Genomic DNA, 19525 nt, shown 5'->3' on the forward strand with positions numbered 1-19525 from the left:
CTTTTGTTAATACAGCTCTAATGCAAAAACAAGATTGATAAAAATTGTAGAGCTAGAGTTTACCCATTTTTATAAAAACAAGGAAAATAAATTGACCAACCAATATCATAAATTAGTCTAGTAGAGATTTCAAAACAACTAACCAATAGCCTTTAAGTGAAAATATAATCCATGGAGTTAAAATCTAGAACAAATTCACCTGAGGCAGTACTTTGTTGTCTATTAACTTCTCTCAGCTATTTTCATCAACATGTAGTAAGCATATACTAACTTGTATATGCCATAACTTGCGAGGATAACCACACGGCATGTTCAACAAGCAATTATCACAAAATTAAAGGTAGCTTCATTTCATGCATTTTTGGTAATTTCAGTGTTGCAAACATAAATCAGTTCTAAAAAATAGTTATACTCTCAAAGATATCATACCATACCTTTTTTTACTATAGCTCTTACGAATTACATGCAAAATTAAGATTGATAAAAAGCTGTACAGCCAGAGTTTTACCAAATTTTTATCGATAAATGACCAATCAGTATTATAATTTAATCTAGTAGAGGTCTCAAACCAAAAGGCAAACTTTAAGTGAAAATATTACCTGAGGAATTGAAGTTTAGAACAAATGCACCTGATTGGAGTCTTTGCGAAGAGTGATTTCTTGAGGATCACAGTCTTGGCTTTGATTCTCTTCTTCCCATAAATGTAAATTTAATGGATTCATGATATCCATGCAGGCTTGAAGTGAATCCCGAAGAACAACCACAAGCTTTTTCTTTATAGCTTCTCCCTTTAATCCCTTCCTCATATTTTTTAATAGGAAATTTCTTGCCACTAAAATTTTCCTGGTCAATTCTTTTTAAACAAGACATATAATTTTGAAAGAAGAAATAAAAAGGGAAAATGTACAGGGATTCCAAGCATATGTGTAGTTTCGAGTTTGCATGGTGCCAACCCATTTTGATTTGCAAGTGAGATAAAAAATTAATAAATAAAATCTATCTAGCAGGAACAAGATCATTGAAGCTTTCACTCTTTATTTAACCTATTACTTCATTTACTGACTTGTAGCATTAAAAAAAATGTAAGGTTTGTTGGAAATAATAATTAATGTAAGAATCTCTTGGTCATATACCAGTTTACGATTCCTGTAGGACCATTTTTTTGCAATTCTTGTTTTGCCACAACTACTTCCCTTTTTTATGTTGCTAGGACATCCTTAATATTGCTTTTTGGCTATCTTCTAATACTTTTGTCGTGACCTTTAGAAATCATCTTAATCAATTGTTTTAAATAAAGTCACAGAACAATTCTTACACCCTGAGATATTTTATCAAACACCTCTTGTGCCAAAGCCACAACTACAAGACTAGATTGGTTAGTACATAGCAAGATGCTAAGCTTTTGAACCCAATGAGTAATGCCAAACCATCCCGAATGCCAAACCTTTCAATGAACGAGGGTCCAATCAAATTAACCCATTAATTCATTGCTATTAATCTTATCGGTGATTTGATTTCTCCTCAATTCTTAGCTGTTTCTCAATCAAATAAAATAATTTTGGCTAATTAGCATTTATTTGAAAAGCAATTGCATAAGTAGTTCAATCATCTCAGAATTGAGAAACACCATCATAATCAACAAATAATAAAACAATGATTAATCTATAATTCATGCTCTTTAGTTTCATTTATACTAAATAATTAAATTGAAACCAAACCTAACTCTCACCTCTGAGAAGTGTTCTTTCGAGCTATACTTGCCAACAAAAATTTGTTATACTCCCCTCCTATTTCCTATCCAATGAATCTCATCATTTTCTTATGACTTTTTGTACCATTCCCCACAAACGACGCCAAGATGTTAATGCCAAAAAATGACCTCAACAGATGAATTTGTTTTGGGTGGAAAACTAGTACGAACCAAACTTGAATATTGATATGAACTTCAAATTTGCTACCTGAAAACCATAGAAACCAATCACGACTCGCCGATGGCGGTTCCGGCGAGAACCCTCCGATGCTTAAGTTAGATTAGGAGTAGATTATGGAAGGGAAATAACTCAAGCAGAACAGCACAAAAAAAAAAAGATGAAATCACATAAATGTTCTCTCTTTCTCTGCAATGGAAGATTAATTTTCTTTTTTTATTCCGTCTTCCCTTGCCCCCTAGTGTCCATTGTTATCTTTTATACCCTTCAGGAGATAGACAGTTTTATTCCCCTTAAAAGTCGCTCATCTTCTCAACATGGGTAGTTGGCTCACATGGAATAATTGAACCCAACAGGAAAGAAAAGGTGTCTTATTTGCTTTATATTGGGGTACAAAGATCACTAAGAAATAAAAAGGTTTAAATTGGGGTATTACAATTACTTTATATACAATGACAAATTAAATCACACAAGTCACCTCACTTGTTAGCCAAATCTAGGTTTGTAGTTATTAAAAGTCATATGCTTCCCATTCTTTTTAACAGGGTTTAACGACTGGTTAACGAGTTAGGTGCCTTGCACGTGAGCCACTCAATTTCTTTAATTATGACACCGTAACTCTAGGGTGGGAAAAAAAACCTGAGTCAGCCTAGCCCAGCCAAGGCCTGCGAGTTTCGGCCTGGCCCACACGCATAAGGTTCAAAATAAGGGCTCAAGAAAAAAAGCTCAGGCTAGGCCTAAGCCCACTATTTTAAAAAAAAATAGATTTATAAATTAGAATAGTATAATTAAAATTGAAAAATAAAATAAAAAAAGAAAATTTAAATTCTTAATTTATAAATCAATAATGATTCAAAAAAACTAAAATTCTAATACTAAACTCTCTCTTATGCGTTAATTTATTAAGAAAGTGCTTGAATTAGGAAATCGAGTTTTAAAAAAATTAAATTTCTAAGCTTTTATTTGCTTTAATTATTATTTTACTTTGAAATATTTATTTTCTTTATTTTATTTATGATTATAATTACGTATTGATTATTAAATCATTTTAAATTTACAATAATTTAAAAAGATTTAAAAATAAATAAAAGTTAAAATCCGACCCAAGCCCGACACTCATGCTTATCCTAAATACCCAAGTCCGCTCTTTGCAGCCTTACATAACTTTGTTGTTTAACGCTCACGTGTTAAGCGATTGCATGTGATGAACACGTTCTTGCATGTAACCGTCGTGAGTTGGACGCCGTATGCGAAACTATACAAGCCAATCGACATGTCGTCGTAAGTGGATGACGACACAGTGTGTTCTATATCTCTAAACCGACATTGTCGTCTACTAGAAAATTTGATTGGTACACCTCCTTCCAGCCATCAGCAGCCTGGTTTCCGTTTCTTTTTACTTTTATTGCCGTATGTCTATCATTATATTTTTATGTAAACTGATTTTATTGTAATGGGTTTCCATTTTCTGGATACGAGTTCGATTTTAAGAAAATTCAAAGCACGTACAAGATGAAGACACTGACACAAATCATGAAACAAAAATATTTAACAGAGTTGATAGCGGATTCTAATGGTAAATATTATCGTACTTCTCTGCTCAAGAACGCGAGATACCAACTGTTATGATATAAAACTGAGCAGTTTGCTTGTACAAAAAGGGTTTGGCTACAATGTCGTTGGCATTGTACCCGGCACCATGCCGGGCTCTAAAAAAGAGAGCCCAGCTGTCTTTGGCTGCCATTTGGCAGCCAAAGACTTGGTGCAGCCGGTTAACAAATCGGTTGCACCATATTTTTAAAACAATATATATTAAAAATACAATATAAAAATGAAAAAAATTAAATAAAATTAAATAAAATGTCAAAAATAATTTTTTATAATATAATTAATAGCAAAAGATAAAGAAATTAAATAATATAATACAAACCCTATAATACAATATAATATAATTAAATAAAATGGCAAAAAATAAAGAAATTAAAAATGAAAAAAAAATAGTATTTCAGTTTTAACGTCAGTTGTTGCATGTCCGACGTCTCGATTGCATGTTTAACGTAAGTTGTTGCATGTATTGAATAAAGCTAAAATAAAGAATATTCGCGAATATTCTCGTCCGTTTCATGTTTGACGTCGAAGTTGCGAACTTTACGTGGTAAGTTGCATATTTCACGTGAAGTGTTGCAAGTTTCATATTTAACGTCAGTTGTTGCATTTTCGACTGTTGGATTTTATGTTTGACGTACGATGTTGCATGTTTTGAATAAAGCCAAAATAAAGAATATTCCCGAATATTCTCGTCCGTTTCATGTTTGACGTCGAAGTTGCGAACTATACGTGATAAGTTGCATATTTCGCGTGAAGTGTTGCAAGTTTCATGTTTAACATCCGTTGTTGCATGTCGGACGTCACGGTTGCATGTTTGACGTAAGTTGTTGCATGTCTTGAATAAAGCCAAAATAAAGAATATTTCAGAATATTCTCGTTCGTTTCATGTTTGACGTCGAAATTGTGAACTTTACGTTATGAGTTTCATATTTCGCGTAAAGCATTGCAAGTTGCATGTTTAACGTTAGTTATTGCATGTCCGACGTCTCGATTTCATGTTTGACGTAAGAAGTTGCATGTTTTGGATAAAGCCAAAATAAAGAATATTCCGTAATATTCTCGTCTGTTTCATGTTTGACGTCGAAGTTGCGAACTTTACGTGATAAGTTGCATATTTCGCGTAAAGTGTTGCAAGTTTCATGTTTAACATCAGTTGTTGCATGTGTGACGGTCGGATTTCATGTTTGACGTATGATGTTGCAAGTTTTGGATAAAGCCAAAATAAAGAATATTCTCGAATATTCTCGTCTGTTTCATGTTTGACGTCCATGTTGTGAACTTGACATGATAAGTCGTATATTTTACATGAAGTGTTGCAAGTTTCATGTTTAACGTTAGTTGTTGCATATCCGACGTCGCGATTGCATGTTTGACGTTAGATGTTGCATGTCTTGAATAAAGCCAAAATAAAGAATATTCTCGAATATTCTCGAATATTCTCCCCCGTTTCATGTTTGATGTCCATGTTGCGAACTTGACGTGATAAGTCGTATATTTCACGTAAAGTGTTGCAAGTTTCATATTTAACGTCAGTTGTTGCATGTCTGATGGTGGGATTTCATGTTTGACGTGCAATGTTGCAAGTTTTGGATAAAGCTAAAATAAAGAATATTCCAAAATATTCTCGTCCGTTTCATGTTTGACGTCGAAGTTGCAAACTTTACGTGATAAGTTGTATATTCTACGTGAAGTGTTAAATGAATTCTATTTTAAAAATACAGTTTAACCTCAAAACTGTATAAAACTATGTTATGATCCAAAACGTTATAAAATTTTTCAAATTGGTCCAATTTTAGAATTTCTAATTATTACTTTATTAAACTCAAAACTTTCTGAAATTAAGATATGATCCAAAAAATGAGAAATTATGGAATGACCCAAAACATTTAAATATTTTGAAATAGGTCCAAATCCAAAATTCAAAACAATAATTTATTAAAATCAAAGATTATGAAAAACAACTTAACTCCATAAAAACATATTCTTATTGTTAAAGCACAATGCATAAATCTTTATTTAATCAACACATGTGGTTTGTTATCGAAATCTCAATACAGCACATTAGTCCAAAAATATCCAAAGCATACGGAATAACATATTATCCATGAAATATCAAACAATCAAAACAAATCCATGTCATTCAAAACAAATACATAATCCAAAATTATAATGAAATGTAGGTATGTCCAAATACAAGCATAAGAGACTACTGAGGTGGTGAGGATGGTGGTGATGGAGGTGGATACGGATATGGAATGCCAAAGTGCTCAAAGAGGAGGCGCTGTCCATGAATAAGCTGCTGCTGCTGCTGCTGAAGAGTAACTTCTTCAGAAGTAGGATGCTCGGGATGTGGTAAAGCAGGTGCAGAGGCTGTAGGAGCAGAGGGAGATACTGAAGGAGCTCGACGTCTACGCTGGCCCCGAAATGAAAGCGCAAAAATAGGTAGTTGATGGGCTGGAACCACAGCATTAAGTGGCCGATCATCACTTGGAGCAAGAAAGGTGAACTTATTATCCGTGACTTTTACCCAAGTGCCATTACGACACTCAAAACCTAAAGAACTAACAGCCTCATCCCCAATGCTCTTAGACGGCCTACATGATGGTTCTTAGATAGGGACGCTAAAGTATTTGAGGATTCGGGTGATGAAATGACCATACGGAAGGGAACGAGTAATCAACTTAGGTATACTAAGCATGTTTCGGACAATAGTGTATCCTAAGTCGACTGGACGATGTCTAAGAATACAATCAATCAAGGCAACATCCATATGAGAAATCTCATCCAAATGGCCTAATCTAGGAAGCACAATACTCTGAATAAAACGAAGTAATATCCGAGTTTGAAGACAAAGACATTGGGTGCGAAAATGGATAGTACAATAATCATCTGAAAGGTCAATACGACGACATATATTCTTAACAGCATCAATATGAACATAATCATCAATATCAGGAGGTTTCCTAGGTGAAAAAATTTCTAGGCCATCATCGAAAGTTCCTAGGATAGAGTTCAACTCCGAATCATCAAACTCAATCGAAACTCCTCCAACCGTGGTGATTACTCAATTCTCTTTCTTCGCGGAACAATCCATATTTGAGTAAAACACTTTCACCAAGTCGGGATATACATTTTCCTAAAAAACAATTGCATTAAGCCAACCAATATCTTCCAACAATTGCAATAAAGTTCTATTGCTAATACTAAGATTATTCAACCAATTTGGTAAAATAAAAAAGGTTTGGAGTACCTCACGAGTCATGAACTGTTGGTGAAATTATTTGGCTAGATGTTTGTGGTTCTGAAAGTGTGTGGCCTCAAAGTTGGATTTATTGGATTTATTGGATGTGCCCCCTGCTTGGTGTGACCGGTTGGTATGTTGAACCGGTTCTTTGCCTTTTCTTCGAACCGGCCGTGAGCTTGACATGGTGAATTTGTTTGATTTGAAGTGAAATAAATCAATGAGAGGGCAGATAATAAGGATGGAAAGAGATTTTGAGAAGCAATTTCGATTAAAAACGGCTTCAGAGGGAGAAATCTAGAGAGAGAAGTTTCGGCTTAAACCCTAGAATTGATTTCGAATCTATTGATTTTGAGGTTAAAAAAGGGTTTGAAGGATGATTTTGGATACAAGAACGGATAGGAAACAAGTTTCATGGATCCATTTGCATAAAAAACATGTGAAAATGATGGATTTTGGAGAGAAAACGAGAGAGGAATAATCGGTTTTAGAGAGAGATAGCTAACCGGTTTACCGAAAGATAAAGGAGGAGATGAACAGTTTATATACTCGCGAATCCGGCTATCCAGAAATTATTAACCGGCTAACCGGTTGTGGGCAGTGACCTACCCATGCAAATCCGGATTTCCGGTTTGAATAACCGGCTATCCGGTTTCGTCTCCAAGAAAAAACAGCAAACTGCCTCACTCGGCTGAGATCAGAAAAAACCAACTGTGATAGGGAATGCATAATTTGTTTGAAAGATGAAGTTTCAATTGTTTTCTTGCCATGTGCGTACCAAGTTTTGTGTGCCAGTTGCAGTGAAAATTATGGAAAGAAAGGGAAAGCTACATGTCCATGTTGCCGGGTTCCAATTGAATAGAGGATCCGTGTGTAGGGTGCTAGTTCATAGTCATAGTTTGTCTTAAGAAGTCTGAAAGATTAGAAATAGAGATCGCTAAGTTCAAGAAATGAAAGTGAGATAAAATTACTTGTGTCGCTTCTTGTTTCTTCCCATTGTTTAATTCTTATATTGTTGCTTACTAAATTAACAGAGAAAGATCAGCACAATGACTGCTGATGAATACTTTGAGAAGCATCCAGAGCTAAGGAAAGAAGTTTGATGATGAAATCCGGAATGATTATTGGGGATATTAATTCAGTCATGTGCATTCAGTTATCGGGAACATCTTCTTTCATGCAGACTCTCGAGTTCATCCCAACCACCATGTTGTTTTGGTGCATCATAATAAGAATAAGCCAATTGTTTTACTCCATTTTGGTTGATTTGACTATCACAAAAAATTTCATGATATTTGGACATTACTCCCCATAAAGCAAATCATCGTGATTGTGAAACAAACATTACTTCTTAGAGATTATGATTTGTTTCCATTGGGATTATTAGTGCTCTTTCTCAGACTAGTGTTCTTTGGATGCTTATTTGTTTAAGGGATTCATGTGCAATAAGATTTATGAAGAGTAATTGTGATAATATGCTCCTAGATCTTGATTCGAAGGCCGGCGGTGGAGGGACAAAGAAATGCGGACAACTTCGTGTCTGAAAAAGGAAAGTGAAGACTGAATAAAACATCTCCTTCAGGTATACTAATATTATGTAATTTAAATTTTGTCCCGGCTTTTTGGAAGTGCTTCAGTGGAATATGGTTAGTATGTAAATAAGAAAATTCAAGCCTAAATAAGTGAAATGCATTTTACTTGGGTTTCAAAACTCAAAATCTAGCTATAATAATTTCTCTTTTCTTATTTGCCAAATTTACATTAAGATTTTTTTAGAAGAACTTTTATGCTTTCACATTCAGACAGAGTTAAGGCAAAGCAATTGCAGTAGCAGTGTGTATTGATTTTGTTGATTGGCTTGAAAGTCCGTTTTTGATTCTTTAAAGTAATATCTAATATTAAAAAAATCTTCAAAAAAAAATATGAATGAGTTGAAAAGTCAAAGTAGTATTCCACGTTCCCATGTAAAAATAGATTAACGACACCACTTTAAGAAAAGCTAAAAATAAAAATAGATATATATTATTAAACAAAATGAAAGTTGGAACTTACAAAGAGCTAATATTATTGCTTTAATCTTCTATTATTTAGAGTACATCTTGCGGCTAATATTATTGCTTGGCTACGTGAAACCATTTTAGTCTTGTCAACACTATCCCAGAGGAAAATATTTTTTTTATTGAAATGCTCTTCATCCACCAACTTGGTTCTTGTCAGTTTGCTTGGTAATTAGTTAATAGCTATTGGTATTTCCTTGTCTTACTGTGATACTTTGTCCTCCTCAGATATATGGATTATTAAAAACTAGTTCAGTCCAAACCAACATGCCTAGATCATATGGATGCACAATTATCCATCCAAGAAAGTGGATGGAATCACGACTGGCTAATAGTGTTCTCCAAAGACAAATTCAAAACACATGCAGTTTGCTTTGGAAACACTTTTCTATAACATTCCTTTATTAGTGACTTCTTCTTGTTTGGTTTTGGTGCATTATTTATCTATTCACTCGTTAGTCAGACACTTTTTTGTTTGTATTTTTTTTTTCTACGCACAAGACTGATCAAATTAAATGGGCTTAATCTTTTGTCTTCCTAATAGCAATATTCAATATTTATTTAGTAATATTTCTAAAACTCTAAGAAATAACTGGATTTAAATTTTATGAATTATATATTGTGCTAAAAGCACAAAGACAATCGTATGTGCGTATATTATTATTAAAATTAAACAATTGGATTTAACCTCCTCTTCATACAATTCATATACATTGGCTCGCTCTCACTCTCTTTTCTACATGCATGTGTCATTTACATTTAGGTATTCGTATGTGCATATATTATTATAATATAATCCCTCTAAAAAATGAGACCAATCACAGTCCAAATAAAAAAAAGAAAGATAAAGAAAAGTTAATACTTTAATGGCATTGTTAATACTTCACAGCAATCATGTCCCTCGAATACGGATAACTGGATTTCACAACCGGTTATCCGGTTGTTGACAGCAAGCATGTCTCTTGCTGTCACGCAAATCCGGATAACCAAATTTCACAACCGGTTATCCGGTTGTTGACAGCAAACATGTCAATCGAATCCGGATAACCAGATTTCACAACCGGTTATCCGGTTGTTGACAGCAAGCATGTCAATTGAATTCGGATAATCGGATTTCACAACCGGTTATCCGGTTGTTGACAGCAAGCATGTCAATCGAATCCGGATAACCGGATTTCCTAACCGGTTATCCGGTTGTTAACAGCTAGCATGTCACGCGAATCCGGTCTTCCGATTTTATGATTTCAGCAAGCATCAACGTCTATTTCCAATTTCCGGTTGCATGTTTAACGTTACATGTTGCATGTCCTGTATAAAGTTTTGGTTGGTTAGGTTTGCAATAAATATGATGAAAAAAAAACTCACCTTCCCTCCATTAATGAGGGATTATCCTAAGGCTCATGTCCAAGACTTCTTCACAAAAAACACAGTCACTCCAAAACATAGTCCCAAATGCTATGTTCTAAAATCTCGTTCAACATCTATGGTGCCTAGTTTTCAACTTTTCATAAGTTAAGTTTCTCTCCAACAAAGGTATGTGCTGTAATTTAAGTAGTAGATTTGTGCTCCCATAAATGGTTTCATAAATATTATTATATTAAATTATTAACATAAAGGGTGTGAATTATGTTATTAACAAAGTTTTGGTTGAACAGGGGTTAAATATGAGTAGCCCACATAGTTCCAACAACCTAGGAATATCCATTGCTCCAAAGGTTGGTTTACAGGCATCGGACGTACCTGGCAATCATTTCGACTCAGTAGAGGATGCAGAACTGTGGTATAACAATTATGCCCGAATGCTTGGTTTTGGTGTTAAGAAAGATGATATGCGGCGCGGAAAAAAGTCTGGACAAATCACAATTCGACGTTGGGTTTGTCATTTCGAAGGGGTAAGAGATGAAAGACAATCTCAAAACTGCAGTAGGGTGCGAGAACCACGACCTATAACACGAACCGGTGTCGAGCATCATTTCGAGTAAATTACGATGATTCAGTTGGTAAATATATCGCCAAAGAATTCAGGCCTGAGCACAACCATCATTTGGCTTCTACTAATGAAGTTCATCTCATTCGTTCACATCAAAAGGTTATTGATGCAGAACTTGCGCAAGCAAAGGCATTAAGGCATGTTGGTGTGAAAACTTGCCAATTCATGGATTACATGGCCGATCAGGTAGAGGGGCCTCAAAACCTAAAGTTCACACGCAAAGACATGCAAAACACGCTAGATGCTTCCACTCGTGCCGAGGTTGGAGATTCTGACTCAGACACAACTATAGCATACTTTGCAGCAAAATCTGAACATGACCCTGGGCTTTGCTTTGAGTACACACTAGATGATGAAAATAGACTACGAAATTTGTTTTGGGCTGATTGTGTAGCTCGTTATGACTATCAGTGTTTTGGTGATGTGTTGGCATTCGATGCAACGTATAAGACTAATACATATCATAAACCCCTCGTTACACTTGTCGGAACAAACCATCACTTCAGAACAACGGTCTTCGGTTTTTTTTTGCTCGCAGATGAGACAATTGACTCATACACGTGGTTGCTGCAAACTTTCCTATCCACTATGGGCAACCAAAAGCCCGTGTCTGTAATTACTGATGGTGATAAGGCAATGTCAAAGGCAATAAAGACAGTGTTTACCGGGTACATCCATCGTCTTTGTTGTTGGCATCTCGAGCGCAATGCGAAGGCTAATTTGAAGAACGAGGACTTTACGAGAAAATTTCGTGATTTGATGTTGACGCTTATGACAGTAGCTGAATTTGAAACCCAATGGTGAGCGGTAGTGGCTGAATTCGCACTTGAACATCATGCATGGGTACAGAAAATGTATTCGAAGCGGTGCAATTGGGCGGAAGCTTATCTTAGAGGAACATTCTTTGCTGGTATGCAAAGCACTCAACGATATGAAAGTATGAATGCATATCTTAGCCGATTTGTCCAACATAAACTAAAATTGTATGAGTTTGTGCGACAAATCGATCGTGCTCTCCGTAATATTCGTACCACAGAAACATCCGATGAGTTCAAAACCAAATACAGTACTCCTGTCTTAAAAACGCACTTACAGAGCCTGGAGAAACATGCTGCACAATTGTTCCCATTAAGAGTTTTTTCGAAGGTTAGAGATGAGATACTGCGAGAAGGAGCGGTCATCGAAGTAAAAACTGTCAAAGCTGTCGATGCTGCTTTGTACACAGTGACTGAATTTGGGACACCAACAACATATTGGAATGTCATCCACAATCTACAAGAAAACCACATACAGTGTTCTTGTCAAATGATGGAGTCCGTTGGGCTTCCTTGTAGGCATATGTTTCATGTCTTGAAAGTGGAACAAATTGCAAAGATTCCTGACAATATGGTTCTTAATAGATGGACAAAAAAAGCAAAGGAGCATAATACTTGCAGGACCACAAAACCAGAAGTTGACACCGATGTTTTAGAGGTGGCTAGATTTAGTGCATTGTCTGCAGCTTGCAATAAAATGTGCTACAATGCAGCAAAAAATGTTGAAGCCTATGAAAATGCGTTGTTAGAAATCAATCGGCTAACATTAACTTATGAACAACAATCTGAACAAGACGGTCTCCCAAATAAAAAATTGCGGATGGGAACAAAACTTCGTAATCCTGCAGTTGTAAAGACCAAGGGCGCTATGTCTAAAGCGAAATGTGTAGCAGAAAGCTGTAGAAAGTGTGGAAACTGTCGTCAGGTTGGGCATACAGCACGAACTTGTCCTATTCAAGGGAATGATAGCACCCAACTAAGGTATGTCCCAAGTTCTTTATCATGCGTTTAATTATTGCATTGTTGGATATTTCATTGCAAATAACTTTCGTGGTATTGATTTTAGTGTCGATGGAAATTGTTTTACCGCATTCGATTCATCAAGCACCCAGAATCCTGGAGCCTTTGCTGGTGTCAATCCAACATTGTTAGGTCATGCAAGCAACCAATTTTCTAATGTTTTTTATTGGTGGCCTCATTAAGCAGTGCCATTAAAATGAGTCAATATGTATTACCATTTGAATTCCACTATCATGTACCAACATGACAACCAGTTCAATATCAAATGATGAGATGTGAACACTGTTAACATGCATATGTTCATTATAGTTAAATAATGTCTCGGCCGAGAATACATAACCATGTCATAAATTTAAAGATAATTCTCCATTAAAATTGATTTTACAACCATCGTAAGCAAGAAGACAAAAAAAGTCACGGTATGACCTCCCAACGCGTTTCAAACAACTTACAACAAAAAATAGTATGCAATCACTTGTATAATCATTCCCTAGTATGGTTCGATATCTAAGCGCGCGTTCTCGTGTTAACTTTCTTCTTCTTACGAATGTTGCCGCTTTGTTGGTGAAATGGTTTTTGCACTTGAGAGGGTACAGGGTTCACCATTACAGCATGAATCGCAAACTGTGCGTTGCTTAGTTCTAGCAATTTATCTCGATTTTGATTCAATGCAGAATTAATTAGTTGAATGGCTAGCCTACCCCGTGTATCCTCAGATGTGTACTGGTCAATTTGAAAGGAAACTAATATTACTTTCATATAATTAATAGGTTTTATATAATTATGAAGTTAACAAAATTTTGAGTTCAACCATTAAACAAGTTTGGCATGGTCGTACCAAAGTTGATGATTTCTTCGGAATAAATTCTGGGCTGTCCATATAGTTTATCACATAAACCCCACAGTTATATCCATTCCTTTGCTTTGGAACTCCAATGCCCCGGTTGATTGGAAAGTCTTGAAACTTCACGTGTTGCATATTGTCTTGGCAATTGGGGCTGCAGAATCCAATCCAAGGAATGTAGCTGTCGGCAATGTCGAAAACCAGACAATATTATGGATATGAATATAACACAATATACATAACTGATAATGTTAAATAGATCACGAAAAAAAAAATAACATGATTAAGATACAATGCGCATGGCTTGATCGTGCCGTCTTCTATTACTGCGGGGATCTGGAAGAGGATCCCATATTTCTGCACTTGTATTTCTAACATTCATGATCAGTAGGTACCAATGAGATGATTCATCGTTTATTGGCACATAAATCTGACATTTCAATTGTCAATGTCATACACCAAGCACACTAGTATAAACTGAAATAAGTTAAAGGTTAAGAAAGTAACCTTTTGACACCTATGCACCTGTTGCATACAATTCTTTCCACATCTAGCTGCCCTTGCAAAACAATCCACCTCATCTCCGACCATTAGAACTGCTTGCTACACATAATAAAGACAACGTTGCATAAGGAAGTTGTCAATAAAGAAACTAAAACACAATGCAACAAGTACCGGCGAGACTCACAGAATATCTTGTTAGTAAATACCAGTTCATTGGCACATCTTTCTCCACCACCTGCTGAATGAGGGTGAGGTGATGCGCTTTCATAGAAATCACCTAAAAGTGATCATATTGATTCAGATATATAATAACATATAATAAACGACAAACATATATTGTGACATCACCAAATGTTGAAACCTAATACCTCGCCACATAGATAAGCCCCCGGCAAAAGAGTCAATAAAGAATGCCGATTAAGAATTTCGCCGTAACTAGAAACAATGATTTCACTAAAGACAAAACACGGTAATTTTTTAGTCGTATAGCATAACAACCATATACAGAAAACTAATTTCAGTCTTCTGAATTTTACCTTCCGTCAGTCTCTTTGTTAAAAGCATATTGAATAAGCTTCAATTCTTCCAGTGTAACTGGATCATTGACTTGAAACGGACCAGCTTTATACTTGGGATTTGCTCCCCTGGACACTTGATCGTACGGTGAAAGTTGATATCGGCCTGGCCTACGATTCCTACTTGGTCGCGTTGGCAGGACACTGACACTAGTAGATGTTTGAGGTTCTTGCTTAAATTGAACTGGTTCGTCTATATCCTTTATAAAAAATAAATTTATATGTAAGTTACTTCATAAGTGAGTTATCATCGAAATAATTTTAAGAAAACGACGTTATAAAACTGTACCTCATCTCGGAGATTAGGTGGTGGAATAGGGACAAAGTGGGTAGGATCTTTGTGAAATTCACCGATTCCTTCTCTTGTCCCCATCCAACCCATTATTTTATCGAGGCTCAGGTTCAATCTGCGATCCACAGAGTCCTCGTCGCTATCCATTACCATTTTTTTTCTATCAGTGGTTGGCTCGGTTTTTCTGACTGGACATGTTGGTTCTACTATTTTCAAGTTCGGAGATGGCGAGCATGGATCAGATGGTTGTTTTGATGGTGCACCAACTGGAGACTTTGATCTCAATTCCTCCAAAGACTTCTCAACCATTTCCATTCTCACATTGAACGAATCCATTTTGTGTTCAATTATGTGAACACACTGTGTTAGTACCATAAAAGCTTCCTCCATATTAACAGTGCTTGGCCCAGCATTTTCGGTTTGTTCAAAATGAGGGAAATTTCTTTCGAGCTACAGAAACTTTGATTCACGCATTGGAACCTAAAATAAATATGCACAACAATCATACATAATGACAATCAAAATATATTCAATTAACCGTAAACAAAATTAAATACATGTGTGAACAAGACAAAAAATAAAACAAACCTCAGTACTTGTCATGTCCCCAAACTTTTTCCGCCAATTCAATAAGCGCCGAATCTCTTCCTTGGTCCATACACTAACAGGGCAAACTATTCTGTCTATGGAACACCGATCATACAAAACAGCACTAAAGTAGAACAACTGTTCATTCAAAAAACAATTACTACGTCATTTTATTTTTCGTATTTGGAAAATTAATTATGGCATCTAAGATTTCTTAAATATACCTCTAAAAACACAACACAACCACTAACTGACTTCACTTGATTATCTTTATACTTCGCTATGCCCTCCCACAGAAAGTTGAAACACCATGTAGCCCAATTCTTTTTCTTAATTAATTGCACATCTTTTAGGGAATGCAGATACATCGGATTGATGTAGCTGGCACTTGTGGGACACAATACAGTTCCTAGAAGAAACAAACAAAACATGATCTTAAAGTCATCATCACTACTCTCACTAGCTATTATTCTTTCACTAACTGCGGCTATTTCAATTCCTCTTCCACCTGTTCTATACTTGGCACACAGTTCAATTATATCACCTGCTTCTTCTCGGATGTATACTGGTTCCCCTCCATCTTTGATCCCCATTACGATGCTGAAGGTTGTAGGGTTTAAACAAAACTCTCTCCCGTGTAAAACTATACAGTGCCTCTTTGTATCACATTGTTGGACAAGTGTTTCACAGAAGTCTTGTCTCAGGTGACCACATCGTAATTCTAGCATGCTTCCGAAGCCAATTTCTCTAATTGCAGCTTGTTGGTCGGCCGACAGTGTGGAAATGACCTTAGTGAATGCACTGACACGACAACGAGATAAATTACATTGGCTATGCTTATCCCCAATTTTTTGTTCTTCATCTTGTTTTTCAATACTCATTTCACCAACATTTGAACTTGGGTCCTCATCCATCGTACCAAATCGACACTTCTCCTCATTCGTCAATTTCTTCCATTTTTCAACAATTGTCGCCCTACAAACTTTTTTGATCCCTTCTTGCCTGACCTTTTCTGCTTCATGCTTACTGTACACAACATTTTAGTTCAACTAATTACGTCAACAAAATTGTTATAATAAGAACTTTATTCAAAGCAATAATTTTATACTTACAAAAAGTGTATCCACGCTCTCTGACCAGGTCCTCCCCTTCTGCCTTCTGTGGACTCCATTTTATAACTGTATGCTATATTTTAAATCCTGAAATAGACCACACATAAATGTAGTATCAAGGCCAGACCCAGAACAATGGCTAAGTTCTTGGCAAATTATTGAGCACTCATCTTTAGTATTCCTACCAAAGAGTGTAGAGCTCAAAACAAGCAACAACACCTAAAACCAAACAAGAAAAATTTAGGGTACCCATAGAAAAATAACACTTAAAAACCAAACCTCAAAAAATCAACCACAAAATAGAAATAAATTAAAAAATGCCATTGAATTTTTACCAACTAATGCCATTGAAACTACGCAAAATCATGGGAACATTGCATCCCCTTCTAAATATCTTTCTTCAATTCCATGCTTGAATTACAGTACATCAATCATATCAGGATTGAGGATTTTCTTGCCAATTTCATGCTTGAATTACAGTACATCAATCATATCAGGATTGAAGATTTTCTTGCCAATTTCATGCTTCCAAGCCATTAATCATCTCTTCAACATCAATTTTTCATCATCTAAATATCTTTTTTCACTCTAAATTACCAAACTTCTAATTGTTTCAAATCTCTAATTATTTCACACAAAATTTATAGTACATCACAAAAACCACAAAGGTCAAAATTACCTCCTCACCTTCCCGTTAACTCACAAAATGAAAAGGAAAGCGAGGAACTTGTGGTCATCTTCAACACCTCAGGATGACAGCGACCGCTTCATGGATTCCACTTGTTATTTGCTTTGAACGAGATGGTGCCTTGGATCTTGCGTGATTACTAAATAAATAGAAGAGAGAAATTTGAGAGAAATTTGTGATTTCAAAGAGAGGTGTGACAGATTGGGAATGGCCTGGGTGAAACCCTCAAAAAGCAAAATTTTGTTTTGCAAGCTTTGGGAACCGGTTTAACAAGTTAACAATTTTTTTCTCTTTTTTATTTCTTTTCAATCTCAGTCGTTGGATTCATTTTACTTGAATCCAACGGCTGCGTTTACAAGCTGGCACGATGCCGGGCGTCAATGCCCGGCATTGTAGCTTTAGCCGTACAAAAAAAGCTATTAATCAGCCTGGAGTTGTACTGTTCAACTGATACACCCATAGCTATGTGGTTTGCTATGTCTGCTTACGTAATAGAGATCATTTCTTAATCCGTACTCTATTTTTGTGAAGCTTGTCCACATCCATTTGCACTTTTAAATATTATGTCCATTGGTTGTAAGAGTCTGGATCTGATCATGGACTGAGGATTCTACTTTCTTGATGTAAATGTTAACCACTCATGGGCAAAATGATAGGCTATCTATATGTTTAGACTAGTACGAGCATTCACATTAATAGCGTTAGCTCATGACATTTCTCGCCTTTTCTTTGCTGGACCAACACCATCCACATATATATTTTCTAGTGCGCATATATGCGGAAGTTTCAAGCAATTGGTTCAAAATAATTTTAGAGGTGATAATTTCCTAGAAATTTAAATGACCTATGTATGGGACTCATATTCTTAAAGAAGAGAAACATAGGCTTTTAGCTTGAAACCATTACCTTGGTTGCCTTCTTGTATTTAGAATCCTTCTCTTTTCCAATAGGATTTAAAGGACCAAAATTTTATATGCTTTATTTATATTTCTTTTATTTTTTTCCTATTATTGTTGTTATTATATTTTTGGGCTGTAGAGCATACCATCCTTCACATGCTACTTTTTTTTTCCCTAATACAATTATTATTATTATTATTATTTTGCAGCTTATTTTGTTGAATACAATAACTAGTTATTTTACCATTTAAAACAAGCAAGCAACCAATTATGCTAAATTCATTTTTATTTTCAAAATGATTTATTAAGTTTCAATCTACACTGACAAACTGATCCTATATTCTATGAATTTTGTTTGTTTATTTTATGCTCACACAAATGAATTCAATAATATTGGCTGTGGCGATGGTGCAAAGATTATTGACCAAGATGATTAAATATGTCCGGAAACTAAAAGGTGAGATTGTTAACTAGGCTCAACTAAGATTTCAAGTGATGATTGAATACATAGGTTTGTCTAAGGACTTCTATTCCATACTTTTAGTTGCTTCCTAGATCTATTAATTTATATGAAAATCAACTCTGTTTGCCCATTGTAAAATTGTATTGTCTCTTTAATTTGTTCTGCTTGTTTCATCTCTTAATTATCAACTGCTTAAGAGATCAGAGTGCTTACATGATACTTGAAATATTATGATGGATAGTTATGCTTATTACTTTACTTCCTTTATTCTTCTTTTATTTGAATAGGGATAACATTTGGAGCTATGAGACTTGTGGAATAGACAGGCAACTAGTATTCTTAAGGTTAATGAGAAAACTGAGCTTCAAGTTGGATTAAATGGTGATTACCAAATGTCATTTTGTTACTGTAATTTCAATTCTTTTTTACCATTTGGTTTAACGTATTTGAGATTTTATATGTGAATTAACATTTTGTTAATATTAGAAGTCTTTTACACTTGATTGCATTTTGTTTTCGTTTGTCTTATATTAATATGAGAATTTAAATTCTAAAAGCAGCGTACAAAATAATAGAAATTTATAATTTTCATTAAAAAATATTATTTAAAAAATTATGATAGAGAAAACTATAGTCATAAAAATTATCAATTCAGTGTGATAGACATGTGACTTGTAAAAATTATCATAAATCTTATGATAGATTTTTTTTTTATCATAAATGAATAAGTACATAGCTAGCATGATAGATAAATTCTCTGTTATCCACATCATTTATGATTGCCATTTTACGGTCATCGATTGCCAATTTTATTGTACTGAGTCGTCCAACTTAAAATCTCCAACTGCCATGGATGATCTTCAATCTTCATGTCGAAACAAAATCATATAAAAATCACAGT

The 19525-nt window shown here is 35.2% G+C and overlaps 2 protein-coding genes across 2 annotated transcripts; both read left to right on the forward strand.

Moving 5' to 3' along the window:
- The first annotated feature begins 10498 nt into the window (after positions 1–10498).
- LOC112099663 (protein FAR1-RELATED SEQUENCE 7-like) lies at positions 10499–11628 on the forward strand. Its single transcript, XM_024187081.1, has 2 exons — positions 10499–10708; positions 10924–11628. Exons 1-2 carry the CDS (start codon positions 10499–10501, stop codon positions 11626–11628), a joined length of 915 nt encoding a protein of 304 aa, XP_024042849.1.
- Positions 11629–11676: 48 nt separating this feature from the next.
- On the forward strand, positions 11677–12841 carry LOC112099666 (protein FAR1-RELATED SEQUENCE 5-like). The gene is made up of 2 exons (XM_024187085.1): positions 11677–12620; positions 12706–12841. Exons 1-2 carry the CDS (start codon positions 11677–11679, stop codon positions 12839–12841), a joined length of 1080 nt encoding a protein of 359 aa, XP_024042853.1.
- Positions 12842–19525: the final 6684 nt, after the last annotated feature.

Source organism: Citrus clementina, unplaced genomic scaffold (genome assembly GCF_000493195.1).
Source record: "Citrus clementina cultivar Clemenules unplaced genomic scaffold, Citrus_clementina_v1.0 scaffold_9, whole genome shotgun sequence".
NCBI classification, from domain to species: domain Eukaryota; kingdom Viridiplantae; phylum Streptophyta; class Magnoliopsida; order Sapindales; family Rutaceae; genus Citrus; species Citrus x clementina.